At 51.1% G+C, this 17,062-nt stretch overlaps 1 protein-coding gene across 2 annotated transcripts in view; it reads left to right on the forward strand.

The window, feature by feature from the left end:
• The first annotated feature begins 7,005 nt into the window (after positions 1–7,005).
• Positions 7,006–17,062, forward strand: part of RYBP (RING1 and YY1 binding protein) — a 45,061-nt gene continuing 35,004 nt past the window's right edge. The window contains exons 1-2 of one of the 2 annotated variants that reach the window (XM_084531544.1): positions 7,006–7,359; positions 10,454–10,579. In XM_084531544.1, coding sequence (XP_084387670.1) covers positions 7,241–7,359; positions 10,454–10,579 — 245 coding nt within the window. In that variant the 5' untranslated portion in view covers positions 7,006–7,240. Of the gene's footprint in view, positions 7,360–9,182; positions 9,408–10,453; positions 10,580–17,062 lie in introns of those variants that run through there. The other variant, XM_084531545.1, reaches the window with a different exon arrangement.

The raw sequence follows: 17,062 nt of genomic DNA on the forward strand, positions 1-17,062 counted from the left end.
CCTGGGCTGGTGCAGCCCCTGGGCTCCTCTCTGCAGGGTGCTGCAGCTGGTGGCACCCTCACACCACCTTTGGAGTGGTGGCCACAGCCCTGCTGCCCTCCCGGGAGCTGCGGGGGAGCCTGTGGGCTTGCAAAGCTGCCATACAGCTCTTGTGGTGATGTTTTTTTTTTTTTTTTTTTTTTTTCTCCCTTAATGCCTAAATTGGATTTAAGGCCATTTTTGTACATTCCAAAACAAATCAGCAGCTGTCTGCCAAGCAGGCAGACGTGGCCCTGAGATAACACTGCCGTGCTCGCACTTTGCACCCACAGCTCCCAGCGCCCCACCTTGCCAGCCCGAGGGCAAGGAAAGCCTGCAACACCTGAGCAGTGAAGGACAACGACTCTTCCCCCTTCGAGGCACATTTTATTGTTAACGCCACCTCCATCAGTTGCTGGAGCCCTCCAGCCATGTCCAGTACCCCTCTGTGCTGAGCTGGGGAAGGAGGCAGCTGGGGGCCAGCGCTGCGTGCCGCAGAGCCCTGGTGAGATGAGATGGGCAGGTGTGCTCTGCAGGCACGTTTCTGCTGCAGGCCACCTCTCTGTCCTGGAAAATCTTCCTTCCCATAGCAGTCCTGGGTTGGCAGCACCCAGACCTGTGACATGGCTTGGCAGAGAGAGCCCTGCTCCCGACTCCATCCTCCTGCACGACGAGCACCAGATCAACCCATGGCTCGTCATTTTGCTCTCCTTGTTTGGTTGGTTTTAATATCTATATGGATATAACAAACACCATAAAATGGCTCCTTGGGGTACTTTGATTTTTTCCTTCTGTTCAAAAAAAAAAAAGAAAGAAAAAGTTATATATTATATTTCTATATATTCTTAACCTCTTGAAGCAAAGTTGTCTCAGCGTTCTCATTGCGAGCCCCTCATATTGAGATGTTTATTACAGTGTGGTGAAAATTTACATTTAGTTGAAACTTGGCACATGCTTTTTGGCTTGAAGCAAGTTTTCTTTTGAAGGAGTTTACTCTTAAATGTTTGAGGTTGTTGATTTTTTTTTTTTTCCCCTTTCTCTTTTCCTTTTCAGAAAGCAGCACCTTTCAGAGCCGAATTCAGAAGCGGTAGGGCAGCTCGGCAGCAAGTGTGAAAGCTGCAAGTCAAACACGGGGCCGCAGCCATTCATGCTTTTTTCTGACATCTGTTGAGGGAATGAGAGGAAGGGAATTCAGCTGTACTCTAGAAGAAAAGAGAGGCTTTTTTTTTTTTTTTTTGTTCTTTTGGTGAGTCCTGTGGAGCTGCACTCCCACCAGATGCTGGTGATCCTAGTGCCAGCTGCACAGAGCACAGCATCGCTGATTCCCCGGCGCTGGACCCTTCAGAGGCCCCAGAGCGAGCCAAATTTGCTGTACCTGTAAGAAAACCGAGGGCACAACAGGCTTGTTGCTGTTCTGTGACTTGGCAGCGTGTTGAATAGCGACATCCCTGGCAGTGCCCGGCGTCGTGCTGCTGCAGTGCCGCTGAAGTGGCGGTGGTTGCTGCCCATCTGGCTGGCACTACGGCCTCCATGCAGGTGACACAGCCTGTGTTTTGCTTTATAATCTCCAGTTTTTCTTCTTTCTCAGGTGGGAAGAGCCAGCGTTTCAGTGTGAGGACACGCAGGTAGATGATGGGTTTCGTACAGATGCTACTCAGGAATAAATAAGGCTTGTACAGGCTTCCCAGCTGCAGGGGCAGACGCCTCCTGCACACAGACTCCTTTTTTTGGCCAAACTTTGCAATGTCTAAGGCCTTAGAGGAATTTTGTGTGGGCCGTGCAAAACTGCTCCTGCCTCCCAGAAGTCTCGTCTGTGCTGTGGAGGTCAGCGGGGCGCCTGCACTACAGAAGCTGTGAGTGCTGCGGGGCCAGGGGATCCCAAACCCTGCAGGAGGTAGCAAAGGGCTGCGGGGGGCTGACGGTGCCTGTGTCTGCAGGGATGCCCTTCCACATCCTGAGCGTGTATATGCTGAGCCTGTAGGCTGTGAAAATGGCTGAGGATGAAGGGAGCAGACAGCCCGGCAGCACACCTGAAGGGGCAGCCTAAACGGCCTGATGTCCCCATACCGAGGTGGGCAAACATCTCTGGGGGAGCCAGGACCTCCCTGCTGGCTGGGACAATTTCCAACCCTGGAACCAAGTGGGATTTCTTCTGAGATTCTGAAATACTGTGGAGAGGGCTCGTTTTTTTTTTTTTTTTTTTAATATATTTTTTCTTTCCCCTGCCACTTCCACTTTCTAGCAGCAGCCACAACTGGAAGTACCAAAAATCTGCAGAGTGAGCCTGCTTTCTCCGGCTCTGTCTTGAAAACCCAGGAAGTTTGAAGAGGTCTGATAATCACCCTGGTTCCTTATCAGCTTTCCCCCACCCAGGGGTCTCCCAGCACCCAGCCGGAGGTGGCTGTGTGGCTCTGCTGGCATCACTGGCACTCAGCTGGCACGCTGGCTGCCGCAGCAGCGCTCACTGCAATGGGAAAAAACGTTAGTGCTTTTGGTCCAGCCTTTGTGCTGGATTTTCTATTTTTGCTCTCCCATTGAGTTTCCACAACAGAGCTGTGCACGTGCTGTGAAGACACCAAACTATTCTCATGATTTTACATCAGAGATATGACAATTTCATGACAATATTTATGATACCTTGCTGGTATACCTGAAATCAAGGAAGAATTGGGCTCTGTTTGTAGTGGGGCTTTTCAGCCCCTTCCATACTTTATTTAGGTGGCTGAATTCCAAGGGTGACTGGTTATTTTCCCCTCCTCTTTCTCCCCTCATGTCATCCTGTTTTATTTTTTGTTTGGTCTGTCTGTTTGTATTTTACTAGTGAGCACTTTTTGGCCCAGCGCTCCCACTGCTATGCAGATGCTGCGCAGGTCTATTTATCATTTCCCACTCGCCGTGTTTCAGAAGTCTGTTCAGCAGCGCCGTGTCTTTCCTTGTTGCAGGCTTCAATGCTCTACAAACTGCGTGGAGCGAGGATATCAAGGTACTTTTTCTTGGCTGCCAGCATCTAACATGAAGGGGGAGGCAGATTTGGAGACGTTGCTTGTTTCTATGGATGATAATCAATAAGGCCCATTAGGGAGACAACTACATACATCACTAAACTTTGACCTCTGCTCTCCAGAGCAGTCCCAAGATGCCTATTCATATGCTGGTGACATCCAGATTGCGCTATTGCAAAAGCCTCTTTGCTCGGGAAGGGATTACAGATTTAAATTGCACAGCCCTCGCTATCTGTACAATACAGCGTGCAGGATGCTTAGCTGGTGCCTCTGCTTTTTGTTGGCTTTCCTTTCCCTCGGCTGAGTTCTGCATTTAACACTGTTGCACACACAGCTTTTTATGCCTCCCCACCTTTTCAGGCTGTTTTCTGCTCCTGCCTGTCTGGCATTTTAAGGGTTTGCAGACCCTGGGATTCTTGGCACCGGCTCTCGCTTGCATATTGCTCCTCATCTTTCAGATCCTTTTTCTACTAAGTTGCTCTTCGGCAGGCTGTTTCTGATAGAAAGTTTTTGGCTTGCTGTTTGAAGTTCCTGATAGTCGGCATTTGATCACTTGCTAATTCAGTTCTAAAACTATTTTCCAAAGAACCCATGAAAGACCATCTATAAATAGATTATATTAAAGGAGAACTTTAAAAAAGACCCTTATTTTGCTGAACAGAGGAAGTTTTAAGTTTTCTGGGATGGCAAAAAAAAAAAAAAAAAAAAACACGTTCCAAATTTAGAGGCAAATTGGAAATCCCTGGGTGTTTGAGAAATCCATTTCCAGAGGCAAAAGCTGGATGAAGAGCTCCCCTCCTTCTGTATCTCTCCCTTGTGAGAGCAGCGGCTGAGGAGGGAGGTGCAGGACCCGATCCCACGGGGATCCCGGGGGCAGGAGGGACCGGGGCAGCGGCTCTGCTGTGCGATTCCTCCTGCAAGCGATCAAGGTCCATATTGACATCGCCTGCCTTTGCTCCTCCCATGGCAAGGCTGTTTCTGTTCCTTGCTCCTCCGAAGGTTAGAAACAGATGTCTGATTTCCAGCCTACATGGCCGGCGTAGCTCAGCTGCGCTCTTGGTTCTCGCCTGTTAGCTCTTCTATTGCCCCAGCGTGCTGCCTCCTTTCCCAGCGTATTTTGAGAGGGTAGCCATACCCCCTCTCAGCCTTTGTTTCTCCAGGCTGAGCATGTTGAACTGGTAGAGACTTCTATAAAACAGGCTTCCCACTACTCTGACCAGCCTAGAAGCTCTCCCCTGTGCTTGCTCCAGCCCATGTGCAAGATTTTGTCAAGAATTGCCTGGAGAATGGCAACTCCAGCAAGATCTTGCCTGCGCACTGCACAGTGCCATTAAATGCTTCCCTGTCTCTGTTTGTTGGGAGCTCTGATATCTGCTGATATCTGATGTTCCCCTTTCCAGGAGCTCAGTCACACCAGTGGTTCTCCTTGCCTCATCCCTTGCCTACTGTGCCATGCCTGTGCTCCCAGCTCGGCTAAAAATACCCCATCTGACAGCGTACCAGAGTCTTTACTGAAGTCTGGAAAATGGCATGCTGTGTGGGAACTCTCTCTCTTATCATTTGCTTTTCTCCCACAATTATCAGTGAAGTCTCTCAGCGTCTCTGTATTAATCCAGCTTCCTCGGTGTGTTTTGCAGGAGCACGCATCAAGCTCAGTGGTGCACCGGGGCCATCCATCAGCGAGTTCTGTGTTTACACAACTCCTAGCACAACGCTTTCCCCAAAAGCTTGCGAACTCAGCCCGGGCCGCATTTTTAAAGGTCCTGTCAAGTGCTAAGTGAGATTTCCAAGAGTAGTTTCCTCCTGACTTCTTGCTGGCGTCGGCACCTGCGAGCCAGTGGCAGCTAACGCTGTGCTTTGAAAGCGGAGGAGGGTGCGGTTAGCTGGCCACCAGCGCCTCTGGCTAACGCGTGCTCTCCGGTTTGGTGTTTTGTTTTGTGGTGAAGACTTCCAGGCTTCTGAGCGCAGTCCTGCTTCCCTTGCCAAGGATGCTCTTACTGCACAGCAAACATTACTCTAGTTTGCGTGGGGGCCACCGGCTTTCACACAGCCTCTTTTCATTCCTCCCCTCGGTGTCTTCTCCCCAGCTCGGAATCCCACTCAGCGGGATGTGCTGGGCACAATGAAGTGAGTGCTGCCGTTTCTCCCTCAATTGCTAATTTCCCTTTTCACCCACTTCTACTAAAAGGCGCTAATCACGCGGTGAGACGCAACTTTCCTGCCCCAGAGCATCACTTCTGAGCCTTTTAGCTCTGGCTAAACTCACAGGGACCCCCGTGTCCCGAGCCCGATTCCAATTCCTGTGTAACAAATTCCCTATTAAACCAACAGAAAGCTCATTTACAAGTGGTTAGAATTCAGCCTGTTGAGGACAGCAGTCACTTCTCAGAAGTTACGCAGCTCTGATGCAAAATCACAAAAATGCATCTTTACCACAGTGACTAACGGGGCCGAGAAGCTCGAGTTAATATTTATATTTGGCATTGAACCCTATGCACAAATACTGACTTTGGCTGGGTGTGTAGCGTCCTGCTTTGTTTTTAAACCCGTGTATATGAGTGGTCCAGGTGCGTGGAAATATCCTTGCGCTCTTGGCACTCCGGGTTTTGGAGCTCTTTCCCCTCTGCAGGGGCTGTTTGTGGGATGCTCAGTTTGGGGTGGGAGAGCTGCCAGCGTGCCCCGAGCATCTCTGGCCAGTTGCAGAGGTGCAGACTGGAGCCTTGGACCGGTGCCTGCTCTCCGAGCTGGAGCTCAGAAGCAGGAGCAGCTGCGGTGCTGCCGGGGCGAGGGAGGTGGCTCTGCGAGGGGCTGCTGCATCTTGGGTCATGCCTGGGAAGTGTCTGCAGCCAGCAGCTCTGTGCAAGACCTTTGTTTTTAAAATTCACGTGATGGGGGAAGGGGAGAGGTGGAAAGATGTGGGTTAACAGGATCCTCTTGCAGTTGGGAGAGCTCTGAAGCAAGGGGTTGAACACGGTACTGCTGAGAAAGTGGCATCTTCTGGATCCAAGGGCACGGAGTCCAAAATATTTGGCTGGAATGAATTTGGTTTTACAACTGGTGCCATGGATTTATGTGTGAGCTTAGAAATTTACTGCATTCACTTTTCAAATCAAGAGTGTTGGAGTTAATGAGAAGAAGTGCTAAATGACTTGCCCAAGGCTGCCTTGCGAGCGTGCGAGAGCCTGAACTCCATTAAAAATCGCCAGATGCTCAGCAGGGTACGCTGCCCACGTCACTGCGGTGACTTCTGAGGCAGGCAGGATAACCCACGGTGCGAGCAACCTGGTGAGAAATAAACACCCCACCAGCATAGCTACAATTTAGTTTGCTTTAATTTCCACAAATGGCTCTTCTCTTGGTGTCTGGAGGGGTTAAGAGGGAAGCGCTTCCCAAGGGATGCAGCAGCTCTGGAGCTTCAGCTGGCCCCGTCCGCAGTCACGGTGCTGCTGCAGGAACCATCCCAGCTTTGCCATCCGGCCTGTGAAGGTAGAGAGACCTAATTGCTACTTGAGGAGTGTTTAATAAACTGGGAATGATTACCTCCTGTTGGACGTACGTGATTAAATGAAGTCACACTGTCCAGAGGTTGCCAAGCTTTTACCATGTGACTGAAAACTTACTTGCTGAGGAAGGAAGGTTTCCAGGGGAATTGATAATAAAGGATGTAGTAGGTTTTTGGAACGAAAACAACTTCTGCTGTGAATACAGCAACCCTGAAATTTTTTGAGGAGATAAACTGCTTTCTAAAAATGTCCCGTAGCTCCTTTGCGTTTCCACAATAACTCGCTCTGTGCTTGCTGTGGCCATTGCTCTGTTTAACGTGGTAACAGAGGGATAGGGAGAATAGCTGCAGCCTCTTCTTGCTGTAGCAGAAATCAGGAGTCAGGCAGTGCTCAGATCTGCTTCTGAGCTGACGTTTCAGGACTTTCTGCCTTTGTGTGCTTCTTCCCAGGTTCTCCGCTGATGTTGTCCCCAAACACGTTGTTGTTGTGCCTGTAAACATCACTGCAGCGAAGTTCTGGTAGCAATTGCACAACGGGACTTTGTGCTCAGCATACCCCTGTGAATGCTGCTGAGTGACTGTTCCCACACAGATTCCTGAAGCAAACATTGCTGCTACGATCTAAAAGAGCAAAAATGTTTGGAAAACAGCAGATGCAATGGGAAAATGACACTTCCTACATGTGATAATTACACAACCTTAACTCTGCCCTTGGAGTATGTCTGCTTCTCGCCGCATTGTTTGGAAACTTGCACGGAGTACGAAAAAGTCATCTGAAGTCTTTGTCTGCACAAGCCACGGTTCAAGAAGTGAGTGGAGGTGCCAGCAAGGGTTAAGGTACCTGCGTGTGGATGTGGGGAGCTGGGCATGGTGAGAGGATTACCTGCAGCCCTTAAATACGGAGAGGTGACAGCACGATGTGGCTGCTCAGTGGGCACTGCTGGAGGGGGATAAAACCTCTGCTGGTGAACAATTCCAGCCCGCTAATGCTTTAAAGCACAGGACATGGTTATGCTTTTGTCCTGTCGTAGTAAGAGCATATCCTGTCTTAAGTCCCTTTACTTTTTGCTTTTTAAGTAGCTTTGTGTTTTTGTTTTTTTTTTTTTTTTTTTTTCTTTCTTTCTCATTTTTTCCCTGTACTCTGCCAGGGGTTAACTTTGTTCAGACCGTCTCCATCCACTCCCTATAGCCCCGCTCCTGCTCTCATCCTCCCTTCGCGGGCTGCAGGCTCCTTCCTGCCTGCGCTGTATTTCTTGTCTGGGGTGAAGTCTGCTCCTCGCTGGCAGGAGCTAACTGGGCTTTGTTGCCACTGAAAAATTGGGAGAATACAGTGGAAAAAAATGCCTGTCCTCTATGGCTTGCACTTGTGCAGCTACAAAGAGCTGAATCAACTTCTGTCTTTATTCTTTGCTCTTTGTAAGTTGAGGGAAGTGGGGAAAAACGTGCTCTGCGCCATGCCTGCTCTTGCTTGGACTGTAACAACGTGAATATTTGGAACCTGCACAAACCAGGAGCCACCCTGGGTCCTTCTTCAGCCGTTCACTCCTGGCCCTTTGGCCCCATCTCCTCTTGCACAGCTGCTGCAGGGGACACTGAGGGGTTGTGCAGTGAGGGTGACAAGGGTTTGTCCTCGACCTGCCACCCTCGGCCACCCCAGGAGCGTTTCCACAGGCCCATGGGGCAGGCATAACACAGGCCTGGGGCCGAGCTTCTGGGCAAGAGCCACTCTTTGCCTCCTCAGGAGTTTCTCAGACCTACGGCTTGTGCTTTCTGGTGAAGCACGCTTATGGATCTGCGAGGGATCGATGAGGATGTTGTTGGAAGGCTAGGGAAACGCTGTCAAAACGCCTTAAATTCAGAGCAGCCTCAGCTCGGCTTGGTGACTTGACCCAAAGGGAGAAGGGACTTGAAGGCAGCTGTTGAGGTGCTGATGAAGGCAGAGGGGGGTCTGTACCCCAGGAACACGAAGCCCTGAGGCGAGCGGTGCCCCCCTGCCCCTCAGGGCTGCCTGGGGGTGCCCTGCGGGCCCCGGCAGGAGGAGGAGGACGAGGACGAGGACGAGGAGGAGGAGGCACGCTCCGGCCTTCCTCCCCTGGCCCCTCTGCCCCTTGAATTTTGGGGAGCGGCCCCAAAACCCCTCCGGGGCCTTCCCCGTCCCTGCTGCGGGCTCTGGGGCGGGGGCGCCTCAGCCCCGAGCCCCTCAGCGGGGGACACGGGCGGGCGGGGAGCGGTCCTGGGGGCAACGAGGGAAAAGGGGAAGGGAAGGGAGACGAAGGGAATGGAAGGGCAGGGAATGGAAGGGCATGGAAGAACAGGGGTCGCCTCCAGCTCAAAGCACCGTCCATGCTTTGGGGTCCCGGCACGGGGGGGTGGTTGTGTGCACTCCCCCCCAAACCCTGAGGGGCACAGCCCCGGCTCTGCACCCCCCACAGGGTGCTCCCCACCGCCTTCTCCCCAGCCCTAGGGGTGGGACCCCGCGGCCAGGGGGGCGCCCCCCGCCCCGCTCCCCTCTCTCCGCTCCGCTCCCCCGGCGGGGCTGGCGGCGGGGCCGCCTCCATTGGCCGCGGCGCGGCAGCGAGCTCCGCCCGCCGGAGCGGCGCGGGGAGGAGGAGGAGGAGGAGGAGGAGGAGGGAGAGAGAAGGAGAGGGAGGGAGGGCGCCGGGCTGCGCTGCTAGTCTGGAGCCGAGCCTGGCAGCGGCAGGAGCGGCGGCGGCGCGGGGGTGAGGAGCAGCCCGGAGCCCGCTGGCCGCAGGCAGCCCCCGTCGCCCTCCCCTCCCTCCCTCCCTCCCTTCCACCCGCCCTCCCTCCCCCTCGCGGCTTTCTTTGTGCGCAGGGCAGGGGCGGCCCCGATCCATGGTCATGGGCGACAAGAAGAGCCCGACCAGGTGAGAGCGAGCGGCGGGGCAGCCGGGGAGGGAGGGAAGGAAGGAAGAAAGGTGGGAGGCAGGGAGAGAGAGAGAGAGAGGGGAGTCCGGGTAGGAGCCCCTAAGATGGAGGTGAGCGCGGGGAGGGGGCGGCTGGGCCGGCGGCTCGGCGCTGTAGGCCCCTGGCTGGCAGCGGTGTGCGTGCGCTCCGCCGCGGGCGGGCGGGCGGCGGCGAGGGGGCGCCTAAGATGGAGGGAGGGCGGGCGGGAGGAGAGGAGGGGGGGCCGCCGCGCCGCCCCGCCAGGTGGGCCAACTCCGCGCCGCCCCGGCCCCGCGGGGTGGCTTGCGGGCTGGGAGGGAGGCTCCTAAGATGGAGGGGAGCGTGGAAGGGCAGCGGGAGAACGAGGAGGAGGTGGTGGAGGAGAAGTGCTCGTGCCTCCCCGCTCGCCGGTGCCAGGGCTGCTGTGGTGTGAGAGCAGCCATGGCGGCGCGGCTCGCACACGCACTCCCGCCCCGCACACTCACTTCTCCCAGACAAAGGGAGATTTAACAAGGTGGAGGCGGCGGGCGGGTGCCGAACACGCCTCCCGGCCTTCAAACTCTTCGCCGCCCGCCCCTCCGAAAAAAAAAAAAAAAAAAAAAAAAAGGAGGGCGAGGGGAGGGGAGGGGAGGGGGGGGGAGATGGCCCCCGCCCCAACGCCGCTGCCCCCGCCCCGACGGCGGCGCCCCTCTGGGGCTGGGGGGCTCGGGGGGGCCCGGCCCGGCTCGGCCCGGCCCGGGCTGGCCCTCGGGGGGGGCCGGGGCACGGAGCCGCCAGCACCGCTGAGGGGCCCCGCGGGGCTCCGGAGCCCCCCGGTGATGAGGAGGGGAGCGGGGAGGGCAGGAGAAGGCGCTGGGCTGGAGGGCTGTGTAATATGGTTTCTAATGTGTGTGTTTTCCTTCTCTCCTCCTCCCCTCTCTCTCTCCTCTCTCTCTCTCTCCTCCTCCTGCTTCTTTTCTCCTCCTCCCCAAACACACACACACACGCACACACACACACACACGCGCTTTCCCTCTCCCTCCTCAAGGCCAAAAAGGCAAGCCAAACCTGCAGCCGACGAAGGCTTTTGGGATTGTAGCGTGTGCACCTTCAGGAACAGCGCCGAAGCCTTCAAATGCAGCATCTGCGATGTCCGGAAAGGCACCTCCACAAGGTAATGCCCGCCTTCAGCCGCGGCTCTCAGCCTCGCTGACTTGTTGATTTCCACCCTTTTCCCCATCCCCCTTCTTCGTGTCCCCCCCCCTGCTCCTTCCCCGAGATGTAGTCCCGGCTGTCCCCGTTGAAAATATTGGGGTTTTTAAAAATTCTCTTTCAAGCGCTTAATTAGAGCTGGAAAATGTGTTTTGTGACTGTGGCGGCGACCTGAATCTTTTTGTTGTGCCGTGCTTCTCTGTTGCTGTTGTGAGAAAGACTTCTTAAAGCTCTGCAGGCAGTCCGAAATGTTCGGGCTGTGTTTTGGGGCCGATGGTTTCCTGTGTTTTGGGGAGAGATCTACCTGTGTTTTCCCCAGGAGTAAAAAAACCAAAAATAACAGGATTAGGGAGTGAGACGGGAAACAGCTGAAACCAAGGATGCCACAAGAACAACAGCTCCCTTCCTGAGATGTTGATCTCTCTGTCTGTTGTCATCTCAAAGGAATCGGCTTTCGTGGGAATAGTGCGGATTGCTGGAAGCTTTAGCTGTCACTTCTCGCTGGTTGCCTTATGGTGAGGACCTGGGAGTCTTTGCGAGGTTGTGCAGCTGGCACACGGTGGCTAATTTAATTCCTAAAACCCCCAAATTGCACTTTTGCCGTTTAATTGGTCCAGAAAGTTGGTTCTGGAAATACCAGTTGGTGCTGAAAGAGGCACGTGGTGGTCTGCTTTTTCTCTTTTCTTCTGATTTGTTCTATGATGTTGTCTTCTGATTTGCTTTTTGTAAATGTTATATGGCCCGAATTCGAGTTCACGTAACTCTTCCGTCAAGGAAGCTGTGTGTAAGAGCTGCGTTGCAAAAAGTGTCATTTTCTTTCTTTGAAAGAAACAGTGTGTTGAGATGCCCTCATGGGCGGGCTGTTCTCGTGATTTGGGTGTCTTGACTTGATTGACAAAGGAGGTTAAAGAGTTTTTGGTTAGTTACTGTTCGCACTGTGCTTTAAGCAATGTGGAGTGCCTGCATTTTTATGGGGAGCATGCTTTAGGGCCATGGAAGCTCTCTGAGTTACAGCCATGGAGTTGTAGCACTTTGCTGTGTGTTTTGCTATGCACATTGATTACAAGTATCCCTACACATTTTACAGAATATGCCGAGGTGTTGAACTTAACTATGCTATTTAAAATTGTTTTACATCATTGAATAAGGTCCGGGCTTTCGGGACAGTGGTGTTCTGTATGCGCGTAGATCTGATTCTTCCCCGGCTTTGTTCAATCTTGTTTTGTCATGCAACTAAACCTTCAAAGCGTGCCTGATTTCTGTGGGTTTCTGTTGTCTTGGCTTCCCCATTGATTCAGGTAAAACACGTTGGTCCTGCAGTTGTCTGGTATTTAGCTGTGCTGCTGCAGCGCAGTGCAGCCTTGCAGGCAGTCGCTGAAAGTTCTCCCAGCATAATGCCGAGCATGTGCACGAGTGTTTGGAGGAGGAGAGTCGTAATGAGATGTAGGAGTCCACATGGATTGTATCTGCTATCATACCAGCTCATTTTCATTTGGCCACCATACTGACATTCATTTTGAGAGCAGAAGGCTTTTTTTTTTTTTCCTCCTTTTTTTTTTTAATGAGAAGTTTCAAAAGGTTTGTTGAGATAGTAAGATGTTTTTCTTTTAAAGGGCCCTTAAAAGGGGATAGCAATTGATTTCAGGTTAAGAACTGTAGCCTTACTTGCCAGATGTGATCCTCGTGTCTAGAACGTTGCACTTCTGCTTAGCTTTTAATAGACTCTTCTGAATGGCTTCTAATTTTAATTCATTTAATTCATCAGCTTTCTATTCATTTTTGCTGCTTTTTAAATTGCTTTTGTTTGTGGAGTTTGAGAGAAAGTATTCTAAATATTCAATGGACCATCATGTCTTCTTGCATATTGATGTGATTTGTGAATAAATCTAACCGAAAGCAGGAGGGGCTGGATGTTGAGTGAACTCGGTGCGTTGAGAAGACCTGGGAGGTCAGAGCTCTTTGTTGTGGTATTGCTCTGAGTGTTACAGGGTGAGAGGTACAAGGCAATGGCTGGGAAATTCATCAGAATTTTTTAATAAGTCACTGGTGGAAGAAAACCTAGTGAGTTATGATTGATAATTTATTACTTAAAATATGAGATGAGCTTGACCTTTAAGTTGTAATTTGACGGGTTGATGACACCTATCCCCCATTTAAAACCACCGTGCTTCATTAAGGCTGGCTTTGGTAACACTTAACAGAAACTAAAAACAACAAAAAACTAACTCAACAGAGTAGTGAAAGAAGGACTTTGTAGATGTGATGAGGCAACTGGTTTTCATCAAATTGTAGTGGGAAATAACAGTATGCTCAGTATTTTAATAAGACCTAGTATGACCCACATCCCACCCCGAAGTCAGTTATTTGCTGTAGAATTTACTTTGGAGCCCAAATATTCTCCAATTTGAGAGCTAGTAAGGCCGTTAGCTAATTCTTACTGTGCGAGTGTTTTTTCAGACTTGATACAATCTTTGTGTGGTGTGTGTGGGAGGGGTGGCTGGCAGCCGGTAGGATTTTTGCTTTCTCAGATCCAGCTATCCCCTTTCCATAGGCTCTCATAAAAGGAGCTTTAGCTACGTGCAGTAACTCTTAGGGTTGATCTACAGTGATTTTTATTTGGTATGTGCTAAATAGTTGAGCTGCATCTGAATGCTTTTTCAAGGGGTTGTTTGTAAATATTTCAGACTTAAAAAAAAAAAAAAAAAAAAGGTCAAATCCATCTCAAGAGAATTGAGAGTTTTCAGGCAAAGATCATATTAAACCTTGAATACTGAATTTATTCCATGTTGCCAGCACACTTTCCCCAACTCGATCCTTGCTTTTTTATGGTTAAACTTCATTTCTCTGTACTTAGGCAGGTATAATGAGTATGGAGCATCTTGAGTTTTCCTTAAGTTTCCCTCTCAGAGGCTAGCAGCAAAGATGCAAGCTGTGTTCAGCACAACATCCAGTTCAGTGAGATGACAATTTAATTGGCTAGCTTGGGAATGAATAATGGTAATGTGCTTGCTGGGGTTTGCAATGATTTTCTTTCCTGGAGGTTTTTTGTATTGGTGTAATGGCTCGGGGAAGTGGTGCTAGTCACTGCTTCCACTTGTGTCCTTTGGCTGTCCTGGCGGCTTGCTCTGCTAGAGCCCCGTCGGGTCCCGAACACAGAGGAAGACTCGAATTAAAACTTCTGCTGGGAATTTCGCTCCGCAAACACACGTTCCCTTCCAATATCCATTACTACTTCAAACATGGAAAGAAAGTTTACTCTGGATTTCCTGAGAATGTCGGGGCAGAATTTGGCCTTGCATTTCCTACTGGGGGGGTTGTAGGTTCCTATGTGAGACCATCTCCCTGTTTCCTTTTTTTTCCTGAGGGTATTCTTGCTCCTCTTCCCTGTTTTTTTTCTCTTCTGCTTCACATGTGTTATGTTCCTATGCACTTGTAGCTTTCTCTCTCCTCCCAGGCGTGGCTGTGCAGAATGTTTCCGTGTGCTTTAAAGCATCGTTATGAAGCAGATTATTCCCCCTTCCCTCTGATTCCTCACAGGTAGTTGTTTTCTGCAGTTTTCCATTTGGTTTAACAGGCGAGCAGTGCGAGGTGGCAGAGCTTCCATGATGGTAGGTTTTGTCTAACTTGAGGATAAGCACTTTGTTAGCTGAATTTCATGTCCTTTATAGTGAAGAAACATGCTGAAAGTAGTCACCAGAAGGTGTGAGGGCAGCAATTAGATACCTGACGTGCAAATTAAGAAGAAAAAAAGGGGACTTCTTAATAGAAAAATAATAAATTGTTTCATACGTGCCCTCTGGAAGGAATACACTTATTACTAGGAATTTCTGTTGTATTTGTTGCTAATATCTGCATACCCAACGTACGTGATATGGAGGCTGCATGGGGAGATGAGCACTCCACAATGAAATACACGTTCAAGGAGCATGCATCTGTAGTGTTTCGCTCTCCTGCCATACTTCCTTTTGAGGGGAGGCCGAGCAGAGTAATTTTAACATGAACTTTGTTTTGCGTGGAGCAGGTGCCTTGGATGCTGGTGCTTTTCCTCTTCAGTTCTTCAGAGAATCCCTTTGCACGTCTGCAGTATCTAAGCTAGCACCTTGAGGGACATCAGCTGCTGTCCATGTCACCAGCGCCAGTACTCTTGTTCTGTACCCAGGCCGGGCTGACCAGAATAGCCCCAGATAGTCCTGCTATTCCTGGAATGAGGAATCAGGCTTCCGAGCCCAGCCTCTGTAGAGCTAAGATGTGCCCTGCTTATTTGCCATCTACTAGCAGGACCCTTCTAAAAATACGTGCTGGTGTGCCGTGGTGGTGTAGATTAGAGGCAAAGTGGTTTTCATTCAGTTCTTTAAGTATCTTTCACCTGCGTTAGGCGGGGTTTTATTTTTGCAGCAGGGCTGTCCTTTCTACAAATATGGAGTATGGGACTTTTAGGAGGAGCTGTTGGAGAAGGGAAGTTGGTTCTCAGTTGGTGATCGATGAGAGCAGCGTAATCGTGCCTTGGTCACTCTGAGAGCTGGGCTTCACAACATGCATTTGCTAAACATTCAACCACGTGTAGGGAGCTCTTCAGCCCCTGGTTTTCCCAAGTCGTGTTTACCAGCACTGCCTAAAACTAACTGGCTCTTACTCTCTGAATTTGTGGATGAAGAGTACTTTCGCTAAGTTTGGCAAGCCCACTGTGGCACGGCAGCTAAGAATAGGAGCCTTCTGCAAATCTTGCATCCAATCAGCCCTTCAGAAGCAGAAAATGCCGATTGTTCCCAGCCAGACCTGAACTCCGGGGCTGTGCTTTGGCGACACACCGCTTGACTTCATGACTTATATTATCAGACCCGAAATGCATCAGCCATGAGCCATTATAAGCTGTCTGCTGGTACAGATTCATGGTGTGCTTTTCTAACCAGCATAGCCTTAGTCTGTAAGGCTTCATCTGAGCGGATGAAGCTATTCAGCTTCGGATCTGGTATTATCTGTCATCCTGGTGCAGGCAGAAAGCTGGCATAGGATCAGTCTCCTGTGCTTTGGCTGCTGGAAGGAGTACGAGTGGTGTCCTGATTTGCTCTTTGCTGGTGTTTGGGTCTGGCATTGATGATCTCATTACCACAAACGTAGTTTTTTCTCTTGGGCCTCAGCACCTCTGGGGAATTGTTCTGAGTGGGGAGGATCCTTTGCATTGATGTGGAGCGTCTCGGGATGGCTCCTGGCTCCACTTTGCAGCTTTGGGTACCTGAAATGCTGTAGGTGTGCTGGCTGCTGGGACTCGCTTCTCTGCTACCACTTTTTGGTCCTGAAGATCGTGGTCAGGCATACTGACTGCATCTATCGTGGCCCTTTGGTATCAGGGGAAGAAAAAAATGCATTTAATAGCACAGTAAAATGCTGAGTGTGGATGAGGTGTATTACAGTTCTCACGGAGGTTACACGTTCGGGTTAAGTGATCGCAGGTGGTAGGATTTAAAGCTCCGTCCCCTGCTTCCACTGAGACAGTCTAAAGGTCTAATTGATAAACCGCGGCGCTGAGTGTGTTAATCTGTCATCGATAGCACGCAGCGTGGATATTATTCATTTTCTCCTTCCTCCATGGACTGCTTTTTTTGGAGACGGGAATCTAAATCAAAGTCTGCATGCGTGCGTGGGAGGAGAGGGCACGCAACTTTCTCCTAGAGCTCAGAGCAGGCGGTGCAGACAGTGGGACGTGGGCCTCACAGGTCCTCGTGCAGGACTCGTGGGCTGAGGAATGCAGCCTGGCTTTCTCTGCCTGCCTGTCTCAAACCCACCGGGTTGTTTTCGTGCTGCTCCGGCTGCAGGATCAGCGCGTGTCCTGTGCCTTGATCCAGGTTTGTTCATCAAATAGCTGGGACCTCGTATGGCCTGGAAATAGGAACTTTTCTGCACAGCATCGCCCCGAGGAGCAGCTGCAAGGAGGGAAGTGGTGGATGCAGTTCTCTGTGGACACCCTTGGCTCACACACGGTCTGACTTACTGTGTGTGCTGCATGCTAACATCCCCCGCCAGCCCCAGTGCTGTGGGGCTGCTTTGGCTGAATTATGAGGTCTCTGAAAACAATGCCTGTGACCCGAGACCCCAGAGGGATGAAAGGTGTCAGGGAACGTGCTGTGGGCCAGATGAATTATTTTGGTTGTCTTCATCCAGGCTTCGTGCTCGGGTACCTCTGCCATAACTCCAGGCCAGTTTGCTGCTGGTTGTGAATCAGGTGTCGCTTGTGCTCTGGCTACTGCAAGGCCCCCTCTGCTTCAGGCCTGAATTACTGACACAGCTTCACTGCTGTAGCTTCTGCTCCTTTCCTCCCTGCCTCGCCAGACCTGAAAGAGCGGGGTAAAAAATAGGATTTGCAGCTTGCTCCTGCCTTCGTTTGGTGAAGGACGCAATCTCAGTGCTCTTTGTTACGTCTGCGTCTTTTTGTCTGTGTAATTCTTCC

This window comes from Aythya ferina, assembly GCF_964211825.1.
Source record: "Aythya ferina genome assembly, chromosome: 10".
NCBI lineage: Eukaryota > Metazoa > Chordata > Aves > Anseriformes > Anatidae > Aythya > Aythya ferina.